The sequence below is a fragment of the Zosterops lateralis genome, assembly GCF_965231275.1.
Source record: "Zosterops lateralis genome assembly, contig: HAP1_HAP1_SCAFFOLD_49, whole genome shotgun sequence".
NCBI lineage: Eukaryota > Metazoa > Chordata > Aves > Passeriformes > Zosteropidae > Zosterops > Zosterops lateralis.
In genome coordinates this window covers 108,070-131,225 of record NW_028154614.1, presented here as the reverse complement: position 1 = coordinate 131,225, position 23,156 = coordinate 108,070, and the positions used below count along the sequence as shown (strand labels likewise).

At 42.2% G+C, this 23,156-nt stretch overlaps 2 protein-coding genes and 1 pseudogene across 4 annotated transcripts; all 3 read left to right on the top strand.

The window, feature by feature from the left end:
- Positions 1–743: 743 nt before the first annotated feature.
- Positions 744–5,296, top strand: LOC310923369 (beta-sarcoglycan-like; annotated as a pseudogene). Its single transcript has 6 exons — positions 744–786; positions 2,013–2,222; positions 3,010–3,195; positions 3,297–3,459; positions 3,972–4,103; positions 4,942–5,296. The product of its transcript is annotated as a beta-sarcoglycan-like (transcript).
- Positions 5,297–7,425: 2,129 nt separating this feature from the next.
- On the top strand, positions 7,426–12,607 carry LOC310923360 (leucine-rich repeat-containing protein 66-like). Of its 2 annotated transcripts, XM_083885400.1 has the most exons (4): positions 7,426–7,488; positions 8,176–8,682; positions 10,998–11,167; positions 11,695–12,607. In XM_083885400.1, exons 2-4 carry the CDS (start codon positions 8,187–8,189, stop codon positions 12,067–12,069), a joined length of 1,041 nt encoding a protein of 346 aa, XP_083741526.1. In that variant the 5' UTR covers positions 7,426–7,488; positions 8,176–8,186; the 3' UTR covers positions 12,070–12,607. The 2 variants fall into 2 exon arrangements, with proteins under 2 accessions (XP_083741526.1, XP_083741527.1); XM_083885401.1 differs by lacking the exon at positions 7,426–7,488 and having other exon boundaries at positions 7,796–8,682.
- A 444-nt stretch (positions 12,608–13,051) lies between these two features.
- On the top strand, positions 13,052–15,605 carry LOC310923351 (uncharacterized protein; the record flags this gene model as incomplete). Its single annotated transcript, XM_083885391.1, has 1 exon — positions 13,052–15,605. The coding sequence occupies one exon, from the start codon at positions 13,052–13,054 to the stop codon at positions 15,587–15,589; it is 2,538 nt and encodes an 845-aa protein (XP_083741517.1). The 3' UTR covers positions 15,590–15,605.
- Between the last annotated feature and the right edge of the window lie 7,551 nt (positions 15,606–23,156).

Sequence of the window (23,156 nt, the reverse complement as noted above, 5' to 3'; positions counted from 1 at the left end):
GGCTGGGGTGCTGGATAGCCCGTTCTCCGCCTCAGCACCTCTTTCCCCCCCGTTCTCCTGCCCGTTTCTGGCCCACGGCCGGTTTCTCCTGAGCACAAGCCCGCCCCGGGTCCTTTTCACCTGCCGCTCTTTTACTCCAACGCTCTCTCCTGTTTAGAGCCAGTGTGCCTCAAACCTCACTTTCAACCTCCGGCCCTTGTTTTCAGGGAGCCTCGCCATGGGCAAAGAGGCAAAAAGCCGGGGCTGGCACTCAGAGGTGTGTGAGGGGCAACAACCGCAGGGGCGCGGGACGGGGCCCAAACCGGCCACTGCAACGCCCGGCGGCGGCCGCCCCGGCCCGGGAGCGCCAGCACCCACCTCGTACTCCTGATGCCAGTTCTCCAGCTTCTCCTGCAGCTCCCGGGCGCTCCCCGCGCCCACCAAACTCTTTAAGTCTCTGGCCATGGCAGGATGTTAGCTCGCTCTTGGGGGTGTTGCGTTGGCTCGATGTCGCTCCGGGAGCGCTCCTCGGGCGGCGCGGGTCTACCAGCGATGGTACAGCCGGCCCGGTGCCCCTGCCCCGGGCCCGTACGGCCGCGATGGTGATGTACGGCCGGCGGCGGCGGCGGTGCCACGGTAACGGAGAGGGGCAGCGAGGAGCGGGTACGGCCCGCGGCCGCCAGGTGACGCTGCCGGGTAACGGCAGCGGGCGCGGGGACCCGCCGCGCGGAGCGGCACCAGGGGGCGCCCGCGGGCCCCGCGCGGCGGCGGCGGCGGGGCAAGATGGCGGCGGCCGGCCCCGAGCAGGTCCGTACGCGGCGGGACACGGGCACGGGAGGGCGGCGGCGCCGTCCCCGCCGGGGTCAGGGGGGACCGGGCCCGCGGTGAGCGGGCGGGACCCGCTCGGCCGGGGAGGGGAGAGGCGGCCCGAGGCTGCTGTCCGGGCGGGGCGGGGCGGGGCGGCCCGCAGCGGCGCCGTGCTGCCCGAGGCGTGGGTGTGCCACAGACGGCAATGGTGCGTGCCCGGCACTGCACTGAGGCGCAGGGTTCTGGCCGGGGCGGGAGGCGGCGGGTGCCCCGGGGCCCGCAGGTCGTGTGTGCTCTGCAGGGCCACACGGGGCCCGAACATCTCCATAAACTTGTCAGGTCAAGCACCTTTCTCAGTACTATCTCTTAGCTCTTCAGCAGCAGAAGAAAACACGGTGTTGCTACTTCAGCGTAGACGTGCAAGTGCAGTCACTTAAGTGTAGCTTTAGGATTCAAGTGAACAAACTTAATTCCGTCCAAAAGATCAAGCTTCTTCTTTGAACATGTGAATCCCTAAATAACAAACCGTTCCGTTTTGGACAGCTACAAAAATACATTAAAGATTTATTTTCACTACGAATATGTACAAGAGTTTCCTCTATTAATTTGTTACATTGAGAGGAAATCCCTTACAATGTCATAACTTCAGATTATTACACGAAAGCCACTCCGGCCAAGTTCCCCATGCCAGGTGTGAAGCCTCACAGTATCTTTCTCGATGCTGCATGCAAGCAACAGGAGTTGAATGCAAACCCTGTACTGTCAAACTAATTTAAAAACTGTATCCACCATGCTCTTCTTGAATAGTCACTGAGAGTCTACCACATATGAGCACGGAGGGAACTAAAATCCTGTGTACTGGCAGATGACGTGCAGGATTATGTCCTGTATCATCTCTGAGAGGTAAAAACTTGATGAATTTCTTGGTAGCTGGTTTTAGGTTTTTAACTGTAACAATATAATTAATAATTCCCATCTGCCATGATAAATATTAAAGTCGTATATTGTCTGAAAGTATCTGGATTTTAAATTTAGTCATTATGTTAGCAGAGGTTGCTGTGGTTCTAAGTGTGTATTCTGACAGCAGGGTGGCAGACGGAAAAATTATTCTCAACATAATATCCAGTATATTCCACCAGTCAGTTTACATTGTTTGCATACATATGTGTGTGTCATTGTAGCTAATTTACGTGCCTTTTGAAGCTAACCCATGCCCTGTGTTACAGCAAAGCTCTAACGGCCCGGTGAAGAAGTCTATGCGAGAGAAGGCTGTGGAACGCAGGAACGTTAATAAGGAGCACAACAGCAACTTCAAAGCAGGATACATTCCAATTGATGAAGACCGTCTCCATAAGACAGGGTTACGTGGCAGGAAAGGCAACTTGGCCATATGTGTGATTGTTGTTCTTTTTATTTTGGCCGTCATCAATCTGATTGTGAGTATAATAGCTATAGCGTAAGTAACATTAGGTCGTGTTTCATTCTGACAGTTCACTAAAAAAATAAAACTTCCAGGATGGCCAAGGACTTATAATGTACTGAAGGAGATTCCCACTTTTCTCCTTTCTTTTTAGTTCTTTTGTAGTCTGAGCAAGATTAGATGGAAGAATGGTGTCAATTCAGGCACGGTTATTTCGGTTCTCATGGTCACCCCATGAGAAGTGTTACTAGTACATATGAATTCAGGATATATGGCATATAAAATATGGTTATATTTTACATTACAGAGCTGTATGTGAACATTTAGAATTAACTAGGTACTGCACTTTAAAACTTCATTGTTCTAATAACCACATTTTTATTGCTTGGTCAATGAGAAATAATAAATTATTTTTTTGTAATTGCACATCCATCTCTGAGGATGCATTCTTGCAGTTCAACGTTAAGTATATACCAAGCTGAACTGTTCAGGAAATCTGTTTAGTCAGTGGTTACCCTTAAACAAAAGAAAGATGTAACTGTGGATGCAATTTAACATTTTATATATATAGAAATAATTTTAGCTACTGTTTCTAATAAGTCTAAAAATAATTTTAAATGCTTTTCATAATTAAATGTGTTATGATGTTTTCAATAGGAACAGACTACAGTAAACTCATACTTAAACCTCACTTAAACATTGATATTAATAATTGTTCAAATAAAACATCTAATTAATACAATAATTGTGGTAGGAAGATCCGAACAATCAACATGATGATTGAAAATGTGTTTCTCTTTCAGATTACCCTGGTTATCTGGGCAGTGGTAAGAATTGGTCCCAATGGTTGTGACAGTATGGAATTCCATGAGAGTGGCTTACTGCGGTTTAAGCAAGTGTCTGACATGGGTGTTATACATCCCTTATATAAAAGCACTGTAGGAGGGAGACGGAATGAAGACTTGGTGATCACTGGGAATAATCAGCCTGTAAGTTATAACATGAATTGAAAGTCTGTGAGCAACACTAGAGAATTACACTCACATTGCTAATTTGAAACATCATTAAGTTCATGACTTTGTTTCTGAAGATTGTATTTCAGCAAGGAACAACCAAGCTTAGCGTGGAAAAAGACAAAACTTCTATTACCAGCGATATTGGCATGGAATTTGTTGACCCACGAACAAACCCATGAATTTCATCTGCCAAATGGAGCTAAAATATTGAATGTACAAAAGGCCTCTACAGAGAGGGTATGTCTCTTATCTTTTGTAAGTAATAAGAATACAGCCCATTGTTTGTTTGTGTAAAAGCAGAGTTGGGTTAGTGGTTTTATAGAGGGTTGAGTGTGCCTTTGGAAACACTGAGCAATCGTGTTGCAGAAAAACCACTCACAACTATGAATACACAGGAGGAACAGGTTAAGTGAAAATGAGGGGTAAATTTACATCATCTGTCTTAACAGGAAGCCTGTATTTGGTACAAGTGTTAGCTGTGTATCTCATAAAATTGTCATATAAATTTGGTTTTTTTTATACAAGAAAAATTAATTTCACATACCTTCCAAAATTCACTGATCTTGTTTTGAAACTGAACGTGGGAAATAACAAATATGCAGAAGCTAATGGCAGAAGGGCAAAAAGTACATTCAAGGTTTTTATTACATTGCACAGCACTACTCTTAAGGTAATTAAAGTTACTCAGACAAATGCAAGTAGCACATTTTCATTAAGGTGTAATACAGCTTTTTTGGTTATGTTCTTAGATTACCAGCAATGCAACCAGCGATCTAAACATAAAGGTTGATGGTCGTGCCATTGTCTGGGGAAATGAAGGTGTTTTCATCACAGGCAAGACAATTGAGTTTCGAATGGGTGGAAACATGGAACTTAAAGCAGTAAGTATTTCAAATTAAAGCAATTCTTCTAACAGCTTAGTTTCAAATCTAGGCTGATAGTAAACTGATGTAGCTTTATGTCATTTCAAATTTTATAAAATTACTCATGCACAGAAGTCATTTGGATTTAAATAGATGGTTTATTACTTTGCAGTTAAGTAGTGGTTGAATAGTTCCAGGTAATATTGATTTACCGCTATTAAGACACCAAAAACCTACAATGCAGTTAAAGCTAATATATTGGCCTCTGTACTGGCATGAATACCAAAGGAAGTTAATCTCCTCTGAAAGCTTAACCAGGGATGGCAATGTTTGCCAGAAGAGCAGAGCATATAGTTTGGAGCATTCTGTGCTGCTGCTCTAAGATTCACTGGCATTTCTTTAAGATTTTTGGAGATTAAGATGGTAGTATATATAGAACGATGGAAAAAAAGGATAAAAATAAAGGTATATGCACTTTCAAATGTGAATGAATTTCATGCATGAATTCAAACACTGTTTCCTGTTTCATGTCCATATTTTATATTTACTGCATTTGCTAATAAGAATGTAAAGTGGAAAGTCACCCTACTGCTGTCTTTCTCAATATCAATACACCACTGAAATAGCAAAGTACATTGCTGTATATAGTCAAGAAATCCACAGGCATTGCTGTAATTGTTATTAAAAAATTATACATTTGCATACATACCTTTTTTTTACTGTTGATTCTACAGCCATCCTAGACGTGTTATTTATCCATTAAACCAGCTTGTCCTTCTCAAAAACAATATGCCTTATTTACATTAGAAGTTGTAATTCTACAACTTCTTTTTTTTTTTTCCTGTCTCCTTACTAGGAAAACAGCATCATCCTGAACGGAACTGTGATGGTCAGCCCGTCACGACTGCCAAGTTCTTCTCACGGGGAACAGTTCAATAACGGCAACTGGCTGCGCTTCAAGCTGTGCATGTGTGCGGACGGGACGCTGTTCAAGGTTCAGGTGACAGGGCACAACATGGGCTGCCAGACCTCTGTCAACCCCTGTGGAGCCACGCACTGAAAGAAACTGCTGCAGGGACAGGTCTCCTCCGTGTTTACACATATTTGTATGAAGTAATTGCATGCCTTCAAGGGTTTCTTTTTTTGCAGCAGTTTATGCTAACATTTCTTACACTGTATTTTTAAGGAAAGGCTGTTACAGTCAGCAGTATTAGGCCATCATCCTGTTAGCTGCAGTACTGGCACTGAATCTATAAGCTTTCAGTGTACGTGCATACTGAAGTACCTTCTCGAATTGGGATCAGTAGAATATATGTAAAAGAACATGATCTTGGCAACACCTCTACTGCCTACAGTAGTCTCTTGAGGAGGTTTTTGTCCTGTCTCAAGACCTTGAAGACTGCTGAGAATATAACCACAGTCTGAAGTACTTCAACACGAATGTCAACTTTTTGTTGAAAATAGATTCTCCTAGGATGGCTGAAGTGGCAGACTTTTCTCTGCTTTCTTGTTGATACATTGATTTACCCCAAACTTAGGTGGTTTACCAGATGTGTACTGAGGGGTAATGCCAGATTCACTTAAAAATATCACATGATTTCTGCCATGTATTCTCATGTTATTAAAAAAACTGTGCTATCATAAATAATATTTGCAAAGTAATACTGAGTATGGAAATGTAACTTGAATTTTGAAGTAGTCTTGCAGTTATTGAAGTGTTGCTTGAACTTCCATTCTGTCTGTGCAGTTAATGCATTCTGCAGTTGTTTAATTTATGTGAAATACTTACAAAATGTGTTTATATTAGAAGTACGTTTTTAAAGATGTACTTACAACTTGCTTACTACCCAAAAATAGTGTTTTCCGAGGTGCTCTAATGTGAACAGTGTCTGAGTCCATTACTCGATAGGTAATAATCTAAGCTTAACTGTTGCAGCAGTGTCTGACGTCAGTTCTCTCCTTCCCCATAATTTTCAGTACTGATGCATTACTGAAACATCGGAATTAAATTCTGAAGTTAAACTGCAGTTTTGTAATTCTAAACGTGATGGGAGGACATCAGACTATGTGTATCAGAATTTGTCAACAGTGAAACTATGGTGAACTGGGGCCTGCTGCAGCCTTCCAGTGGCATTTGCAGCAGTGATGTGTTTTGAGCTAAAAATAAACCAGCTATTTATAAGATTCTTTCTTTCCCCACCCCATGTATTTCTTCAGTTTAAAATAGCTTGGTTTAGCAGTAGCGTCAAGTAATCTTAATATTGGAGGTCTCAAAAAACTGTTTGTAACAGCTTTTTGACAAGATTTTTGATAAGCACACCGGTGCTTCATTACCTTCAAGTTGCATGAGTTTTGCACATTAACTTCAGAACTGATTATTTGTTACATGAAGGTAAACCATCTACCCTTGTTTTACAGTGCTTAAAGTACGTAGGATTCCATAAAATACAAATCAGCTCCTGCTGTAACAAGAAATTCAACTCTAAGGCCCCAATTTCTGAACTTCATGGAAGGCAGTAAACGCTCATGCAGAACGTGTATGGGTGGAAGTGGTTGCTGGAGGGATATTCATAAGTCAGGCATTACAGCACATGGGGGAGGTCAGAGGAGTTGTATTTCTCTCACTGCTCAAAGGCAGATTTTGATGCTCAGTAGTTGTTGGGGGTTTGGGGCTGGTCAGCAGTGGAGCCGTTCTGACAAAATCAGAATAAGCAGAATATAATGTAGCAAAAACCACTGAGTTCTCACACTAAAGATTACGGGGAAGTACTAACATTTTGCATACTGTCTTTATGGACCTCAGACTTTTATCAGAGATAATAGTTACTAAACACTTTAACACACATTTTGCTGCTTTACACCCATCTTTGCTGCTAAGCAGTAACTCAATTTCTGTTACAGTTAAAAGGAGGAAATAAACTAACATTTTTCAAATTGTCACTCATGCTAATGGCAGCTTGTCACTTTCTGTATACAAATGGAAACACAAAATATAAAGAGCAGTATCCTCAAAGCTGACATACATCTTGAAAATGCCTTGGTCAACTAGATTACACACGTATTAAAGCTCTTCTCTGATTAATACTGACATGTCTATATGCTAGTATTGGATTCCCATAATTATCAAGAGTTCTTTTTAAAATACTGTGTGCAATGTACAGCTGAAAGATTTTGTCACAAAGGTACTCTTAAATCATGATCTGCAGAATTTTTTTTCAAGTGTGGATTTTTTTTGTCAAAATGTAGCAAAACCAGTCATAAAAATACCAAATTAAATAAATTATCAAATTTGCTAGCCACTATGTATTGTTAATATATTTTACATTTATATTATGCAGTTTGATAAACGTTGGCACCACACATGCCTTCTGTTGAGCATTTATTTATCTTCTAACTGCCTAAGGTACATTTTTCTGTATGTATTAAAAACATAGAGTAGAACACTGTTTATTTCAGTCCCACAGATGCACTTAAGATTTTTTGTGTATAAAGTGCATTCTACATGCCTGTGTAAAATGCTATACTGGGTACGCTGAAACAACTTGCATGTGAAGAGTTCTCACCATCTCTAAGTGTGGTGGTTGTTCCAATGGGTGAAAGGCTGTAGAATTTCAAACGTTTGTTTTGAAATAATACAATAAATTTTGCAATGCAGCTGCTGTTCAGAAGTGTTTATTTTAAGAATATGAAGAATGTGTAAGAAACTGGAAGTATAAAAATTGTTCCACACCCCTTTGTCATAGATTGTATGTGGTGGACTTTGCTTAGTGTAATTGTGTGCAGTACCTGAAGCAGAGTTCAAAAGTCTCCACTGTTGTTAGATCTCAAGCTCCCAAGAAGCTGTGTTTCTCGACAAAAGGCTGGAAAAGAAAAAAAGGTTCTAATTGTTTTTTGGGATAGATGGAGGGAGGGGGAGGTTACCAGTTTATTAATGTACTTTTTGAAAATAAGACTCCATTCTATTTAATGCAGAATGTTGGTAATGCTGTGGTTATTTGGTGTTGATTTTTTAAAATGTTTTTTTAAATGTCAAACTACATTTACTTTCTGTTCTTGTTGTGCTGAATTTAACCATAATTCTACATTTTAGATTTAGATACTATGGATAACCTTCACTTGCATGTCATAGCTGTGGTCCTTTACTTTAATCTTCCTGGATCAGTGGGAACCAAGTCACAGCGTATTCTTCCTGCTACACATCACCGTTCAGAGTGCCACTGGGATGGGCAGTTCTTACTGAATTGCTCTTTTACCAGAATATCTACTATTCTAGAAGATACATCAAAAACAGCAGTAACAGCTGATTTGAGTTACAGTAATATTAGAACTTTTGTGTGCTCTGATGGAAGAAATGAAGAGTGGATGCTAAAACACCTGAACCTCAGTAACAACCTGCTTTCCGAACTCACTTTAACTACTTGTACAAATTTACCCATTTTAGAAACTCTAAACCTCAATGGTAATGCCATCCACACCCTCACACTGGATATGCCTACACCTGCACACGGGTCTAAAAAGTACAGCATTGTTGATCGTCTCCTGCCTGCTTTGAAAGTACTGTCAGTTGAAAGAAATAATCTTAATACAGTTCCAAGAGGTAAGCATTTCAAAAATCTTTAAGGACTTGACTCCCAAGGGGTAGGTTGGTTTTGGATATAATTTCTATACCTTACTGAATCTAGAGTGTGACTTTCCCAATTTATTATGCTTAAGGTGAGGGAAAGTTTCACTGGCAAATATAGAGGTAGAAGTAAATCAGTTGTTTGTTTACTTTATTAGGTTTTTTAATAGTCTTAGCAACTGTACTGTGTTAATAGTAGTCAAATATAACTGGAGCAGTATTCTTGCTTGTTGTATAGAAAGGAGAATAAGGATCTTTGGAAAAACATCAGCCTCCACATTCCAGTTGTGAACCTTAAAGGTCAAAAAAATTACAGACTATGAATTTCATACTAGCCTTCAGAAGGAAATCAACACTATTAAATAAAACTTCCTGCAGTTTCAGTATTTCAGAGACAGGAAAATATATTTTGTTCATTCCAAACAATTTTGCTCAGTACCTTTAATACTCAATCACAGTGACACCTTGGTGTAACAGGAGAGGGCTGTAAGGTTTCAAGAGATTTTGAGAAAGGCTTTGCTGGTCACTGAACTATGCTGGGAGCTTAACCTTTATGCAGGGATGATTCATAGTGGCCAAATTATTTAAATGAAGCAGAAGCTACCAGATGAACAATGCTGTCCTATACAATATGTTGAATTTATTGATGTCTGATAACACCATCAGATTCATTAGAGTTTGAAAATACAGGACAAGTGATGACAAAAATACCACTTACCCCACAAAGTCACGCAAAGATGATAATATATTTTCCCCTACACAGGGTCATAAAAGTTCTGTTCTCCTTTTATGCTGTTAAATAATTCTCTGGCACAAAGAAAACCCATATCACTTAATGATTTTGTAGTGTTTGTACAGACAAGGTATCTATATAGACAGTATAAAAACCTTACATTATAAAATACATTGATGAAGATTTGATTTGGTTTTATAGATAAATATGACTGCCCATTAAAAGATGCCTTAGAAGGTCAGTCAGATGAATCCTCTTCTATAAGAGACTCAAATTTTTTAAGTTCAAATTGCTGTGCATGGTACCACCATACTTTAAGTTATACTTTAATCCTATATTCATTTAAATACATGTTCAAAACATTCTTCTTGTCCAGAATACTTCACTGAAATTCTGAGGTTTAAGCTCTGGAAAGAAAACACAAACAGCAGTTCTACAGCAGAGGTTTCCCACAGAGAAACCCTTCTCCCAGCTCCCCAGGAGTGAGGCTGCTGCCATACCAGTGTATATTTTTGGCACAAGCTTAAATTCAGGGAAGTAGCCACAGTACAATTCCTCACACAGGTGCAGTGATGAATTTATGAACTTACAGAACTTCTGTATGCCTTTCCTATCACCCACCTCTAGTTTTATACCAGGAATGAATCATTCCCTCTGCTTTTCACAATAAACCCGAAGATCAATTACTCTGCAAACAGAGCTGCTGGCTGAGAAAAGCTAGTTCTGGTAAACAAGGTGACACCAAGGGCAAAATTGTTAAGAAGTAGCAGCTTCTCAACAATGCCCAAAAATCACTTTAGAGTGACACTGTGGTGCTGAACACTCATCATCAGTGGGAATGCTGAGTGTTCAAATGTCTGCCTCTCCCTTGGGCCTTGCAGGCTGGAGCTTCAGGGCTGCCTTCACAGCACCTCAGAAAAATGAGGTGTCTCCAGCTATCAAGTGTTCTGATGTAACGTGGATGTTATTGTAACTAGGATACACTGAAGATTATACTGCCATGCTTCATAATTCACAGGCAGACGGGCACAAGCAACAACATGGTTTTGTTTTCATTTCTTTTACATCCTAAGAATATAGTTCAAATAATTCCACAGATGAAAAACTCCCATGAAACCACCCATGCAAATGGATAGGAGATACTGTATCACCTTCTTCATCTTTATCTTTTACTTACAATTAACATATTAGGAACTTGTCAACTCAATATATTTTACCCTTTTCACATTCCTTTCCTACCTCTAGCTCTCCAGAGAAGCTTGCGCAAAGTACAGAGATCAAAATAATTTTGATAGCACAAAGAAATGCTAGTGCTTTTATGAAAGTGTCAGTTTTTAAGACATTCATTAACGGAATATTTTAATGTGCTAGCTGTTGATTCTATGCAGCTTTTAGAATGGGACAACCACTGATCAGGAAAGGCATAACACAAAGGCTGCAGCTACTCATTGCAATAGTGGAATGGAAGGAATTTTGTTGCAAAGCATTTTATAAAGACACTTGATGCAGTTGGGAAAACAAGACTATAAAATGTAAAATAGGTTTTTTTTCTTCCTAGGACTAGGCCTCCTGCAGTCTTTACAAACTGTCCATATGTCATCCAATGCCATACAACATATTGACCCAAAAGATTTTCAAAACTGTTCACAGCTGAAGGACATTGACCTGCGAAACAACAAGATAACTAAAATTCATCCAGATGCCTTCAGAGATCTCAACAAATTACAGGTTGTAAAGCAATACAACTGTTAGAATATTTTATTTTAATCATTAAAGATATTATTTACCAACTATTAAGCATGATTATATGATTCTTATTATAATACTAGTGTATAAATAAAAAACTAGAGCAAATGGTGAAAATATTTTTTTATATTTGCTTTTTACATGTAGGAAAACACATGCTAAAATGTACAAGATACAACCATAAATTCACAATTTCTCTATGCCACAAGCCAATCTATAACTGCCTTAAACACATACATGTCCCCTTCTACCTCCATCCCTTCCATGGCAAGAGCCCTGCAGCTCCCTATTCACACAAAGGTAAGTCTACAATGGAAGAATTCTAAACACAACAATTTAAACTTTTCATCTGCATTAAAAAGCTTAGATCAACATTATTGAAATCCTAAGCAGATGTATTGTTCATAGAACTACAGAAGTGCTTGTACACTAAAACACTGTTGTAAGATGTTGGAATAAGGATTCCATTGTGAGCCTTATCAAATTAATTCTGAATTATTTCCAAATAGGTTTTGGATCTCCGTGGAAATGCTCTGACAATCCCTCTACCACAGATACTACTCAGTTTGAACTTTTTTCAACTTGAAGTGTATTTGTCAAAGAATGCCTGGATATTTAACTGCAGGCTAAATGCTTTTAAACATTTATTTCATTTTGTCTTTGACTCCACAAGGAAAAAATGGAGCCTTTCATACAATAAGTCTGCCAACAACTCCCAGAAACCTCTGCTGTATCTTTCAAGTTTCCATTTAAACTGCAGGGACGAAGTTTTGGTCAAAAGGGCCACAGTCCCAAAAGGGACATCAGTGCTGACCTGTAACTTGGACAACATAAGAGGTATGTATATCAGGCACTCCATCCAAATGCTGCTAAAATCCAAATGAATGCAGAATAGTCAAATAAATCTGGTTTTTAAAAGTATGTTTCTAAAGACACTGTTTAAAAATTACTAAGTAACAGTTTAACATGCAAAAATATTTCATAAGAAAGTAGTATTCTGCTTAGAATATTTTAAAGTTAGGTTTACTGACTCTTGATCTCCTTCCTTACATCAAAGGAGGAAGTGATGCCAATTAATATACAAGTAAGTTTCAGTAAGTAATGCATTGCAAACGTATTGGTTCATTTTGGACTGAACAAAGGGCCAAATAATGGGATGGCACTTCTGAAGCATGTAGAAAACCAAGAAGGATGCAACAGTTTTCAGTGTTCAGCTAGAGCAAAATAAAATGAAAGTTTATTTGCAGAGAAAAAAGATTTCTATTTCTTCTAAAAACATACAGCTACCGTAGCACACACTTCGCTTACATTTAAAATTAATAGAGATCATTGAGGGTATAAGTAACAAAACCTATAGAGCCAAGATTTACCACACAGATTGAAAACTAAGACCAAACTTAGACCAGAAGGTGTATTTGTCACGAGCCATAAGGCAAAATGGTTTAACTTTAACGGGCTAATAGCACTTGGAGGTGGTAAGGCTTTCCCCTGGGAATACTTCATCCCCAAAAGAAAATATCAGAAATGCCACCTGCTTTGTCTGTTTACAAAAAGAGTCACAAAAACCTGGATAAACATCAGCACACTGGACTGCAGCAAAACTTAGCTGGGAACAAAAGCTGTTCCAAAGACAAAGCCAAAAATACAAATTGTAAAGTCTGCAATTAAGACCCCGTATGTAGTGTGTTTTTAGATGGCAGGCAGTGGGCACAGGCCCGCGATATGGTTTAACAGGCTTTGTACCATGTCAAATTATTCGGGATGGATAAAAGGAAAATGGGGTTTATAATAAATGGTTAAAATTATGAGAGATAGTCCAGTGTACATTCTTAAAAACATCACTGGACCCTGCAAACCAAGTACACTATGCTTTTAACAAAGACTGAGTTTGTATTTTCTTTCATTTCAGGCAATGGAATCTCTTGGTGGACACCTAAGGGCAGAATTTCAAAACATCAGAGTCTTCCTCATATGACACTGGATAAAATGAATAATTTAGTGATACACAATGCTGAGAAAACTGCTGAAGGATTATATTTGTGTCTTTTCAATACAACAAAAGAGAAGTATCTCATTTACAGTATAGAGGTGAACGAAGAAGTTTCAGCATTGTTGGTTAGAAAAGCCAGGGACACTAACACTGGTTTTAGGCAGAACGAAACACAGCCAAACTTTGCACTGGCTGTCTCCCTCTCTGTGGTCATTACATTTCTTTGTGCTTTTTGTCTGGGTGCTTTTGCTAGACCCTACCTGGAAAGACTTTGGAGACTCATGCGCAGGAACAAAAATTCAGGTTCAGAACAGACATATTCTAATCAGGCTTTTTCAGATGAAACCTTGAGCAGAGAGCCTTCTGCAAGCAAGCCAACAAATACACAGCATAATACATTGTTTTGTGATGAGCATTCTTTAAGAAACACACAGATTTTTCCTACAGAAACTTCTACTGTGTATCAAAATTTTTCTGGCAATGGTGTACATTCACCAAATCCCAAAGCAGAGTACCAGAAACCAAGCAATATTGAGATCAACATGAAGAAAATACCAGTGTTTCCAAAAGTCCAAACTAGTATAGACAGTAATGAAAGTACAGATATTTATGATACTGGACTATTTTTTTTAAGGACAGATTACCGGAACAGCAATGCACAAACACCAAACAGGAAAGTAAGAAACAACTCTGGTCTGCTGCAGTCTGAGATCACAAAAGCTACACCAAGTGCTCCAGAAAGAAAAGGTATTGTTTCACATAATGAACCCAGGCACACGAGAAAATTTAGGCAGGGAATGCAAAGCCGTGAAGAACAACTTGGTCTAAATGGCAACAAAAGTATACCTAGTGATATTGTACATTTTATTTCACCCAGTAGCTCCAGAAGAGATGCAGATATTGAGAATTTAAGCATCTATGAAATAATAGAAAACTCTCCCCTTACAAAGCATGACTGTAAAACGATATATTCAGATGAAAAAAATGCTTCAGCTGATGTATTTGGTGACAGCTCTTCAGCTGAAGGGATTCCATTCACAATGAGTGACTGTAGTTCTTTAGCAGACTTTGAACTGGAACAGCCTGATGTTAGTGACAACCTGCCAGTCTATCAGTCATCACTAGATGAAACGAATACAGACAGTGGAACTGAGAAGTTCGCAACACCGCCAGAGTCTCCAACCATTACTGCTGAACTTCAGCAGATTTGGAAAAATCAAGAAGAGAACAGTGCCTATTATTTTGAAACCACTATTAATTATGGATCAGACACCACCATGTATGAAACAGCATCCCCTCATTCTGATAAAGGCAGTGGTCACATAAGTGTGTCAGATCCAGATACAGTCAGTTCTTCAAGTCAAGAAATTCCAGATACATTTGATTATTTTACTAATGCAGAGTCAACAGCACAAAACTCTATTTCTGATTCTCTCTACTGTCAAAGTACAGATTTTGGTAACACGGTACTTAAGTTAAAACATTTTCCCACATATGACACAGAGAAAACTTCTGAAGAGGATGGACTGCAGCTGTCTCTGCTTCCCAGAGAACCACAGCATTCCCTCAGCTTCAGTCACACGGAACAGAAAGACAATGCACCAGCAGGAAGTACAGAAGACAATGCACCAGCAGGAAGTACAGATGAGGACATAGCCAGGAAGTCCCCTGAAAAGAATGATGGCGAAGCAGACATTACATTAAGAAGAAACATGAGTACATCTGAGGACAGTGGCTTTATTTTTGCTCCTATTGATACTGGCTTGAATGAAGTTGTAAAAGAACCATCACCGCTACATTCCAGCAAAGAATCATCTCTTCAATTGCTACCTGAACACACATTTGAAAAACATTTCATGTTTGTTACAAAGCAAGATGACTTGCTACCACAGGTGAAGCAGGCTTGTGCAGATAAAATGCAAGGAGGTTCTGATGAGAAAAATTCTGATGGATTCACAGAATTACAGGATACCAGCAGCTGCAGTCTGCCTGATGAAATGCAGACTTGTAATCCTACGGCAGATCTGCTTCATCTTTGTAATTCTTCAGAATTCACAACAGATGATCACTTCCAACTGGATCAGAGTGATGATGAGGATACATATTCGTTCTCAATCCCACAAGGTTTCTTCAATGAAAGTACACCATACAGTTCATGTTCCTTCCCACAAAAGCCTACAGGAAATACAATCTCTGAAAGCACTGATTCCAGCAAGATGAAGGATCATACTACTTTGACAGAACTGGAGAACCATTCTGATACAACTGTAGAACACATCCAAAATTCCAGTGAAAATCTCAACCAAAGAAGTCAGACAGATTCAGGACAGGAACAGTTTTTTGTTAAGAAGAAAAGAGCATTTGATGGATTTGCTAATATTTTGCAAAGCAGAAGAACAAACTTCAATAGTTGAAACACAAAATGGTAATACTAAGCTCCCCCAGTGTTTATGTCATTACAGCAGGTGCAAACATTATTTTGTTTTAAAGTGAAATTACTTCTGTTTAGAAGGGTACTCGTAAAAAACCCAATAACAGACTTTATAAAAAGCTACTCTAGAATATTAATAAAGCTGTTGCTGAATTATATTTACTTTCTCATTATTGGTAGTTGATACTAATATATCACTTCCCTTGGAATTTTCTTCAGATACTCACTCTTTTGTCCTTTTGTCTAAAATAAATGCAAATGGAAATATACATTATATACTATTGTGTTTTCTTATGGGACTCAACCTATACAGTGAAATGGTACATACTACTGTCTCCTGCTTTTTGAGACAGATTTGTGGATTGTCTCTGAATTCCCAGTGTTGCAAAGATAAATAAAGTCCAATAAGTATTCAATTACATTTCAAAAATTTCTTTTTAATCTGGCAGAAGAGAGAAAACCACCTTTCTCAAAGAAACAGAATAGAATTCAATTCTTGCAGAAACATCAGTTATAGAAATGTAGCTATAATGAGACATCACCCAAAGTTTGCAGATGTGGTGACATAGGCAGGGTAATTTAAAAAAAAAAAGACAAAGGATCCTATACCCACTTGAGAATTTTACTTAAGAGAGGAAAATCAAGAGCAGTTCAAAACTGCTATTTTAGAACATCAGTAGCCAAAAGATAGCAAATGTAAGGTAAAATTATCTCTGTATATAGCCCAAGGCCCTTTCAACAGACTCAGTACCACTGATGCAGTCCTTGAAGGGAAATGTCATCATGAAAGGGAGCAGACTCAGCTCTAGGAAAATGCAGGAAGCTGGCTACAACTCTGGGAAAACTCTCACAAAGACACAATTAACTCCTAAAACTCCAAACAAAAGGAACACATTTCAATTCCATCACAAGACGAGCAAGTCCAATGGCACACTACATCACTGAAACTACCTTTAAAGAAAAAACTAAGAACAAAGAGCCATTGCCAGCTTTCATTAAAGCTCATTATACACACTAATTCTTTGTGGTCAAAACAACTTTAAAAACGCAATGCTTGAAAAAAGCACTGACTTGGTATTTTGGTATCTATGGGTCTTCAAACACCATTAACAGTTTTCCAAGGCCTGTCACCTTTTGGCTGTTGCAGCCGCTAACATGTTAAGAAATCTAACTGTACAAGTAAGGCAATTTTGTGAATCACAGGGGAAAAAAATCCACTCTAGTGCTCTATTGATATCTCATATACTGAAATGTTTTGTCATTTCCTTGTGCAACAGTCCAACAGGATTTCAAAATATATACTGGAATATTATTTTTCTCATCTTTTTCTGACCATGAGAATGCTTCAGAGGTGAGGCAGACAGTACACCACTTGTGAGAAGCTGCAGGATTTCTAAGATTCCCTTTATTCCATAAAGTTTACTTTGTCAGACAAAGTAAACTCACTCCTCTATAGTCGGATTTTAACATGTGGCAAAGTATTCATTCGTACCTGTGCCTTATCTTGCCACTGTCCTTTGCTACTCATCTCTCCATTATTACCACCACATCTTCATTCAAATCCAAACATTCCGCTGCTTCTCCTTCATATTAGTTCATTTCATTAGCAACTGCTCTTTAATACAAAACCTTTGTATTTTTTGTGACTTCCACACAGTATTCATCATACTCTGCTCCTCCCTACCCACCCCATGTTCGCATGCCCTTCTATATCAATTAGTTACACAGTCTCACACAGACGGACCCCAAGACTGTATCCTCAGTTTTCTTTCTTTACATTTCATCCACTGTATCTTGTTCACACTGAAAACTGGTTAGCTTATTTGGCCACTGAGAATTTTCTAGGACACCTATACTAGTAGGAATCCCATGATCCCACTGGTGCTACTACCCCAGTTGACTGTGGGTAAAAAGTCACAAATAAGCTCAATAAAAAAAGGTGCCTGAATGTACGCTGTATATATTTGTAAATGAAGCATGAGGAATCAGCCAAGAGGATGTTGGCAATAGTCTGAACACACCCTTCTCACAGGGCAATGGCCTGCCGAGCTCCACAATCAACAGGACACAGAATCCCTCATACGGTGAATCAGGACAGGAAAAAATACAGAAAAGCATATCAAGAACTTCAAATACAGTAATCAGAATGAAGTAAAAATCTCATTTTCAAACACATACTTATAATAGTTTGATAATCATCAAGTTACTTGCTGTAGGTACAAAGCATTTCAATCTTTCCTGAATATGCTGATAATTGGGCTGGAAAATAACCCTAAAATAAAAGGAGAAGACATGTACATTTAACCTACACATAAACCAACAAAATAAACTTTTTTGAATAGTAGCAGTAATTTTTTTCATGGTACTGTGACTCACCCGCTCAGAAAAACAGAGATAAGCAACAGCCTTCATCAGAAACAAATGCAATGAAAAACTTCTTCAGGATCAGTTCTGCATTACAATATTCTAATTGCAATGTATATACATTCATTTGAAGTAATTTTAAGCCAAGGTTGGAAGCAGTATCTGGAGGTCACCTAGTCCAATGATCCTGATCAAGCAGGGCCACCTAGAGCCAGTTGCTCAGGACCATGTTCAGGTGGCTTTTGAGTATCTCTAAGGATAGACTCTGTAAAAATGCATGGCAATCCTCACAGAAAAAGAGAGCAGTTCCTGATGTTCAGATGGAGCCTCCTATGTTTAGTTTATGCCCATTTGCCTCTGGTCCTGTCACTGGGCACTGACTAAAGAGTCTTTGTTTTCTTCACACCCTCCCTTCAGATAGGTAAATACTTTAGTAAGACTTTCCACAGCACCACCTCTTCTCCAGGCTAAACAGCTCTAAGCCTCTCCTCATAGGAGAGAAGTTCCCATCCCTTCATTATCTTCATGGCCCTTTACTGGACCCTCCTCCAGAATGTCACAGTGTCTCTGGTACTGGGGAGCCCAGAACTGGACACAGTACTCAGGTGTGGCCTCACCAGTGCTGTGTAGGAGGGAATAATCATCACTCAGCCTGTTGGCAATACTTTGTCTGAGGCAGTCCAGGAACGTTCTTCACAGCAAGGACTTGTTGCTGGCTCAGCTCTGACTTGGTGTCCACCAGGACCCCCAGTCCCTTTTCTGCCAAGCTGCTTTCCAGCTGGGTGACCCTCGGTGGACGCTAGTGCGCTCCAAGTGTCCCTCTGAAGGTCATCCTGGAGCCCAGGAGCCAACAGGGATCCTGAGCCAGCTCCGCTGCCTTTGGCAGCACTTTGGCCAAGGAGCTGCAGCAAGGGGGAGGCAACAGGGACTGGGACTGCTGCAGGCTGGGCAGGGAGGAAGGGCCAGGGACACTTGTGCTGACATGCTCCACAATCCACAGGGATGGGGGAGAACTGGGAAGCAACAAGTTCTCCCAGCCACGACAGGGATGGAAGCCCTTGGGGTGGAGTTCCCTGCAGGAACTGCCAGGGGAGTTGCTGCTGGGATCAGCAGCAGCAGAAGGCAGCAGGATCTGCTCCTTTTCCTGGCTCTGTGTGCAGGGCACAGGCTGTGCTGGCCCTGCTCCCACAAAGCCCTTGCCCATGGAGGCTGCAGGCTCAAAGCAATCCCAGTGCAGAGAGAGGCTTTGCAGCTGAACTCCACTGCCCTTGTCTTTGGGGCTGGAACGGCTCTCATGCCAAAGCACAGCAGGGAACCAGGGCTTGGGGAGGCAGAGCCTGTAGAGGGAAAGAGAGATCAGGCACTCACATGCCTCCAACTCCTTCAGCTCTCTTCTTTTGGAGAATGAGAAATAAGCAAGCTGGGGAGAGGCACCTGCAGTCCTTTGAAAAAACATGGTGTCTGACAAGTCCTGTGGGAGAAGAAAAAGAGGGAGCAACCTTGCCTTGTTTTCATAGCCTGTGTCTTCTGCAGAGGAGACAATGGGATGTGCAGGAGGGGAAGGGAGGAATAACTGTGATAACCCAGTCTGCCTTGCTGTGCACTGATACACTTTGCAGCAGGGACCATTAGAGGTAATGCCAGATTCTTATTTAGCATCATGACACGCTGCTGCTTCATTGCAAAACTGCCTCAGTGTGGAGAAAATCAGCTTAATTTCTTGTCACTTCAAGTAGATGTGGTGAGAAAACGTTACACAGATTAAAACAGGTTTTCTAACCTCAACATCCAGAGGGAATTTTGTGTCGCTTTTTTTTCTTCATTGTATGCACAACATTTTTGAGTTGTTCTGTATCCTTCAGGGACGTATCCACTAGTGACTGAAAAAAAAAAAAAAAAGGGATTATGGCATTCATTCTCTTTTAATACATACTTGCACTAAGCTGTAGCTTCAACTTAGTAAGGAAAAGGAGAGATTTCCTTTAGTCCTGCAGTGTGGAATAAATGGTGTAGGAACAGCCACAATCCCAGCTGTAAGAACAGCATGTTCTTGGCCTTAACAGGACATTGTGGACAAGAAAGCACCACAACCTTCATGATTCACCTCTTAGGTCAAACCAAAATGGTTCATGGTGTCAAAGCAGCAGGTGATGGGAATAACAAATGTCCCTGGGCTGAGGCAGAAGCCTGGGAGTCAAAGGCTTGGGAAAAGAGAGCTGGCAAAGGCAGGCCGAGGTGCAGGCAGGCATTGGGCTGAAGGGAAGAGGCAGCTGGTGCTGCCAGCACGGGAAGGGACTCCAGGCACAGGAGCTGCCGGCGGCAGGAGCAGCTCCTGCTGTCACTGCCAGGGAAGGACTGGCAGCAGGCAGGAGCAGCGGGCACATTGCTGATGGACAGCTGGCAAGTTGGAGCGGCCAGCCCAGGAACAAGAGAGGTGCTGCTGCTTGGAAAAGTAGTTTATGGCATGGCTGGATCAGCCTCACCAAGGTCAGGCTGTTACAGTCCGGGCCATCATGCAAAATGCCTTCCAGCACAGTGTCCCCATGGCCCAAGCAGAAGCAGCAGCAGCAGCCCCGATACAATGAATTCTATTCCTAAATCATCCAACCAGCCACAAACACGATGCTGTTCCTGTCTTTTTGCACCTCTCGTGGTCTAACACAGTTGTGTGACAATGGTAATCATTTCTTACACAAGGCCTGTGCCTACAGCCTGTCTATTCTGTCTGGCAATGTCAGCAATGCTCTGGTATGTTTATATTATGCCTAGGACTTAGTTAACTTTGTACAAGGTGATGCTGCTGAACCTGAAACTGGACTTTAGGGCTTTTCTATCAATTAATACAGTCTCTTCTTTACTTCAGGCTCTTAAGGCATATTTTTACTCACGTAAAACTAAAACTCACATTCCCACTTCATGTCTGTGTGACTTTATGGATCTCAGTTTCCCCGAGGGTTTCAAACCAGGCCTCTAAGCCTGTGTCCCTGGGGTCCTGGGAGATTTCTATCTGTTTTCCAACAGGGCTGGGACATGACTCCATGGGTCCCTTCTCTCCTCGTTCCCAGGTCTCCACACGGTGCAGGTGGTTTCCAGCTGTGACCTCCTGTCCAACGGAGAATCCATCCCCATCACCATCATCGGCATCACCCGGGACCCCCAAACCCTCCCGGGACGCCCCAAATCCCCCCTGGGACCCCCAGCCCCCTCCGGGGCTCCGCTGCCGGAATCACCGGGAGTGGTGTTGCCCTTTGAACGGGAGTTTTCCTGGGAACCCAAAACAGGCGCCTCTTAAAGCGGCCATGGCAGAGAGAATCCCAAAACTCCACCCCGGGGGGGCGGGGGGGGCAAAACATCCCCCAGAGGGGTTTGGAATGGGGGTCCCCTATAAAATGTCACCTGACGGGGGTGATGAGGTGCTCCCAGCACAGCCCAGTCACTGCCAGTCCTGGCATCCCCCTGGGCCCTCTCTGCCTTCCGACCTTTCCCGGCTCCATCCCCGCTCGTCCCGCGGGCTGCGAGGGGTTCGGGAACGGGGCAGGAGGAGGAGGGAGGGAGGAAGAGGCGGAGCGGCCGCGGAAAGCGGGAGGAAGAAGAGCAGAGGAGGGAGCGGGCGGCTCCAGCGCTCCCTGAAGCCTCAGCAGCCCCGGGACCATCAACCCCATCCCGCAGGTGCCCGGGGAGGGGGAGCTAGCCCCAAATATCCCGGGTTTGGGCTCCCTGGGGTTGGGTTTTTGGGGGGGATGTTTGGAGCTGGCAGGGCTCCAAAGGCGAGGCGCAGATGGCCCTCGGGGGGACATGGGGGGGTCCCCGGGAGGTGGTTTTGTTTGTTTGTTTTTTGTTTTGGTTTTTTGTTTTTTTGGGGGGTTTTTTGGGTTTTTTTGTTTGTTTGTTTGGGTTGGGTTGTTGTTTTTTTGGGGGGAAGGAGGTTTATTAGTAACCACACACCCCCATGTGGTTCCAGTTTCCTTGGCACTCCCAGTATGAGCCAAATCATTCCCAATTATTCCCCAGTATGGTACAATTTGCCCCCAGCAGGGTCCCAATTGCTCCCAGTTCCTCCTTCTTTCATCTGCTGTGTTCCCAGTTCTCCCAGTTACCCCTAGAAAACCCCCATCACTCCCAGTATGATGCCAGTCTCTCCCAGCAGGGCCCCAGTCACTCACAATTGGTCCCAGTTCCCACCAGCACATTCCCAGTGGCTCCCAGTGTGGTCCCACTCACCACCTGCATGGTCTCAGGTACTCCCAGTATATCCCAGTTGCCCTTGTAGTCATTGCCAGGCACTCCCAGTTCCCTCAGCATGGTTCAGTTGCCCCCAGTTTTATCCCAGTCCCTTCCAGTACCTCCCAGTTGTCACCAGTATGCATCCTGTCATTCCCAGTTGCTCCCAGTGTATTCCCAGTTGATTCTCAGTATGGCTCTGGTAGCTCCCAGTAACCCCAGTCAGGGTCCCATCACAGAATCACAGAATGTGTAGGTTGGAAGAGACCTTCAAGATCATCGAGTCCAACCCAGCCCTGACACCTCAACTGGATCATGGCATCGAGTGCCACATCCAGTCTCTTCTTAAACACATCCAGGGATGGTGACTCCACCACCTCCCCAGGCAGACTATTCCAGTATTTAATCAGTCTTTCTGTGAAAAACTTCTTCCTACTATCCAACCTATATTTCCCTTGTCACAGCTGAAGACTGTGTCCTGTCCTTCTGTCAGTTGCTGCCTGGACAAAGAGACCAACCCCCAGCTGTCTGCAACCCCCCTTGAGGAAGTTGTAGAGAGTGATAAGGTCACCTCTGAGTCTCCTTTTCTCCAGGCTAAACACCCCCAGCTCCCTCAGTGGTTCTTCATCTGGCTTGTTTTCCAAGCCCCTCACCAGCCTCGTTGCCTCCTCTGGACACGTTCAAGCGTCTCAAGGTCCTTCCTAAACTGAGGGGCCAGAACTGGACACAGCACTCAAGGTGTGGCCTCACCAGTGCTGACTCCAGGGGAAGAATGAGCTCCCTGCTCCTGCTGGCCACACCATTCCTGATCCAGGCCAGGGGCCATTGGCCCTCTTGGCCACCTGGGCACACTGCAGGCTCATGTTCAGCCGCTGCTGACCAGAACCCCCAGGTCCCTTTCTGCCTGGGCACTGTCCAGCCACACCATCCCCAGCCTAGAGCACTGCAGGGGTTATTGTGGCCAA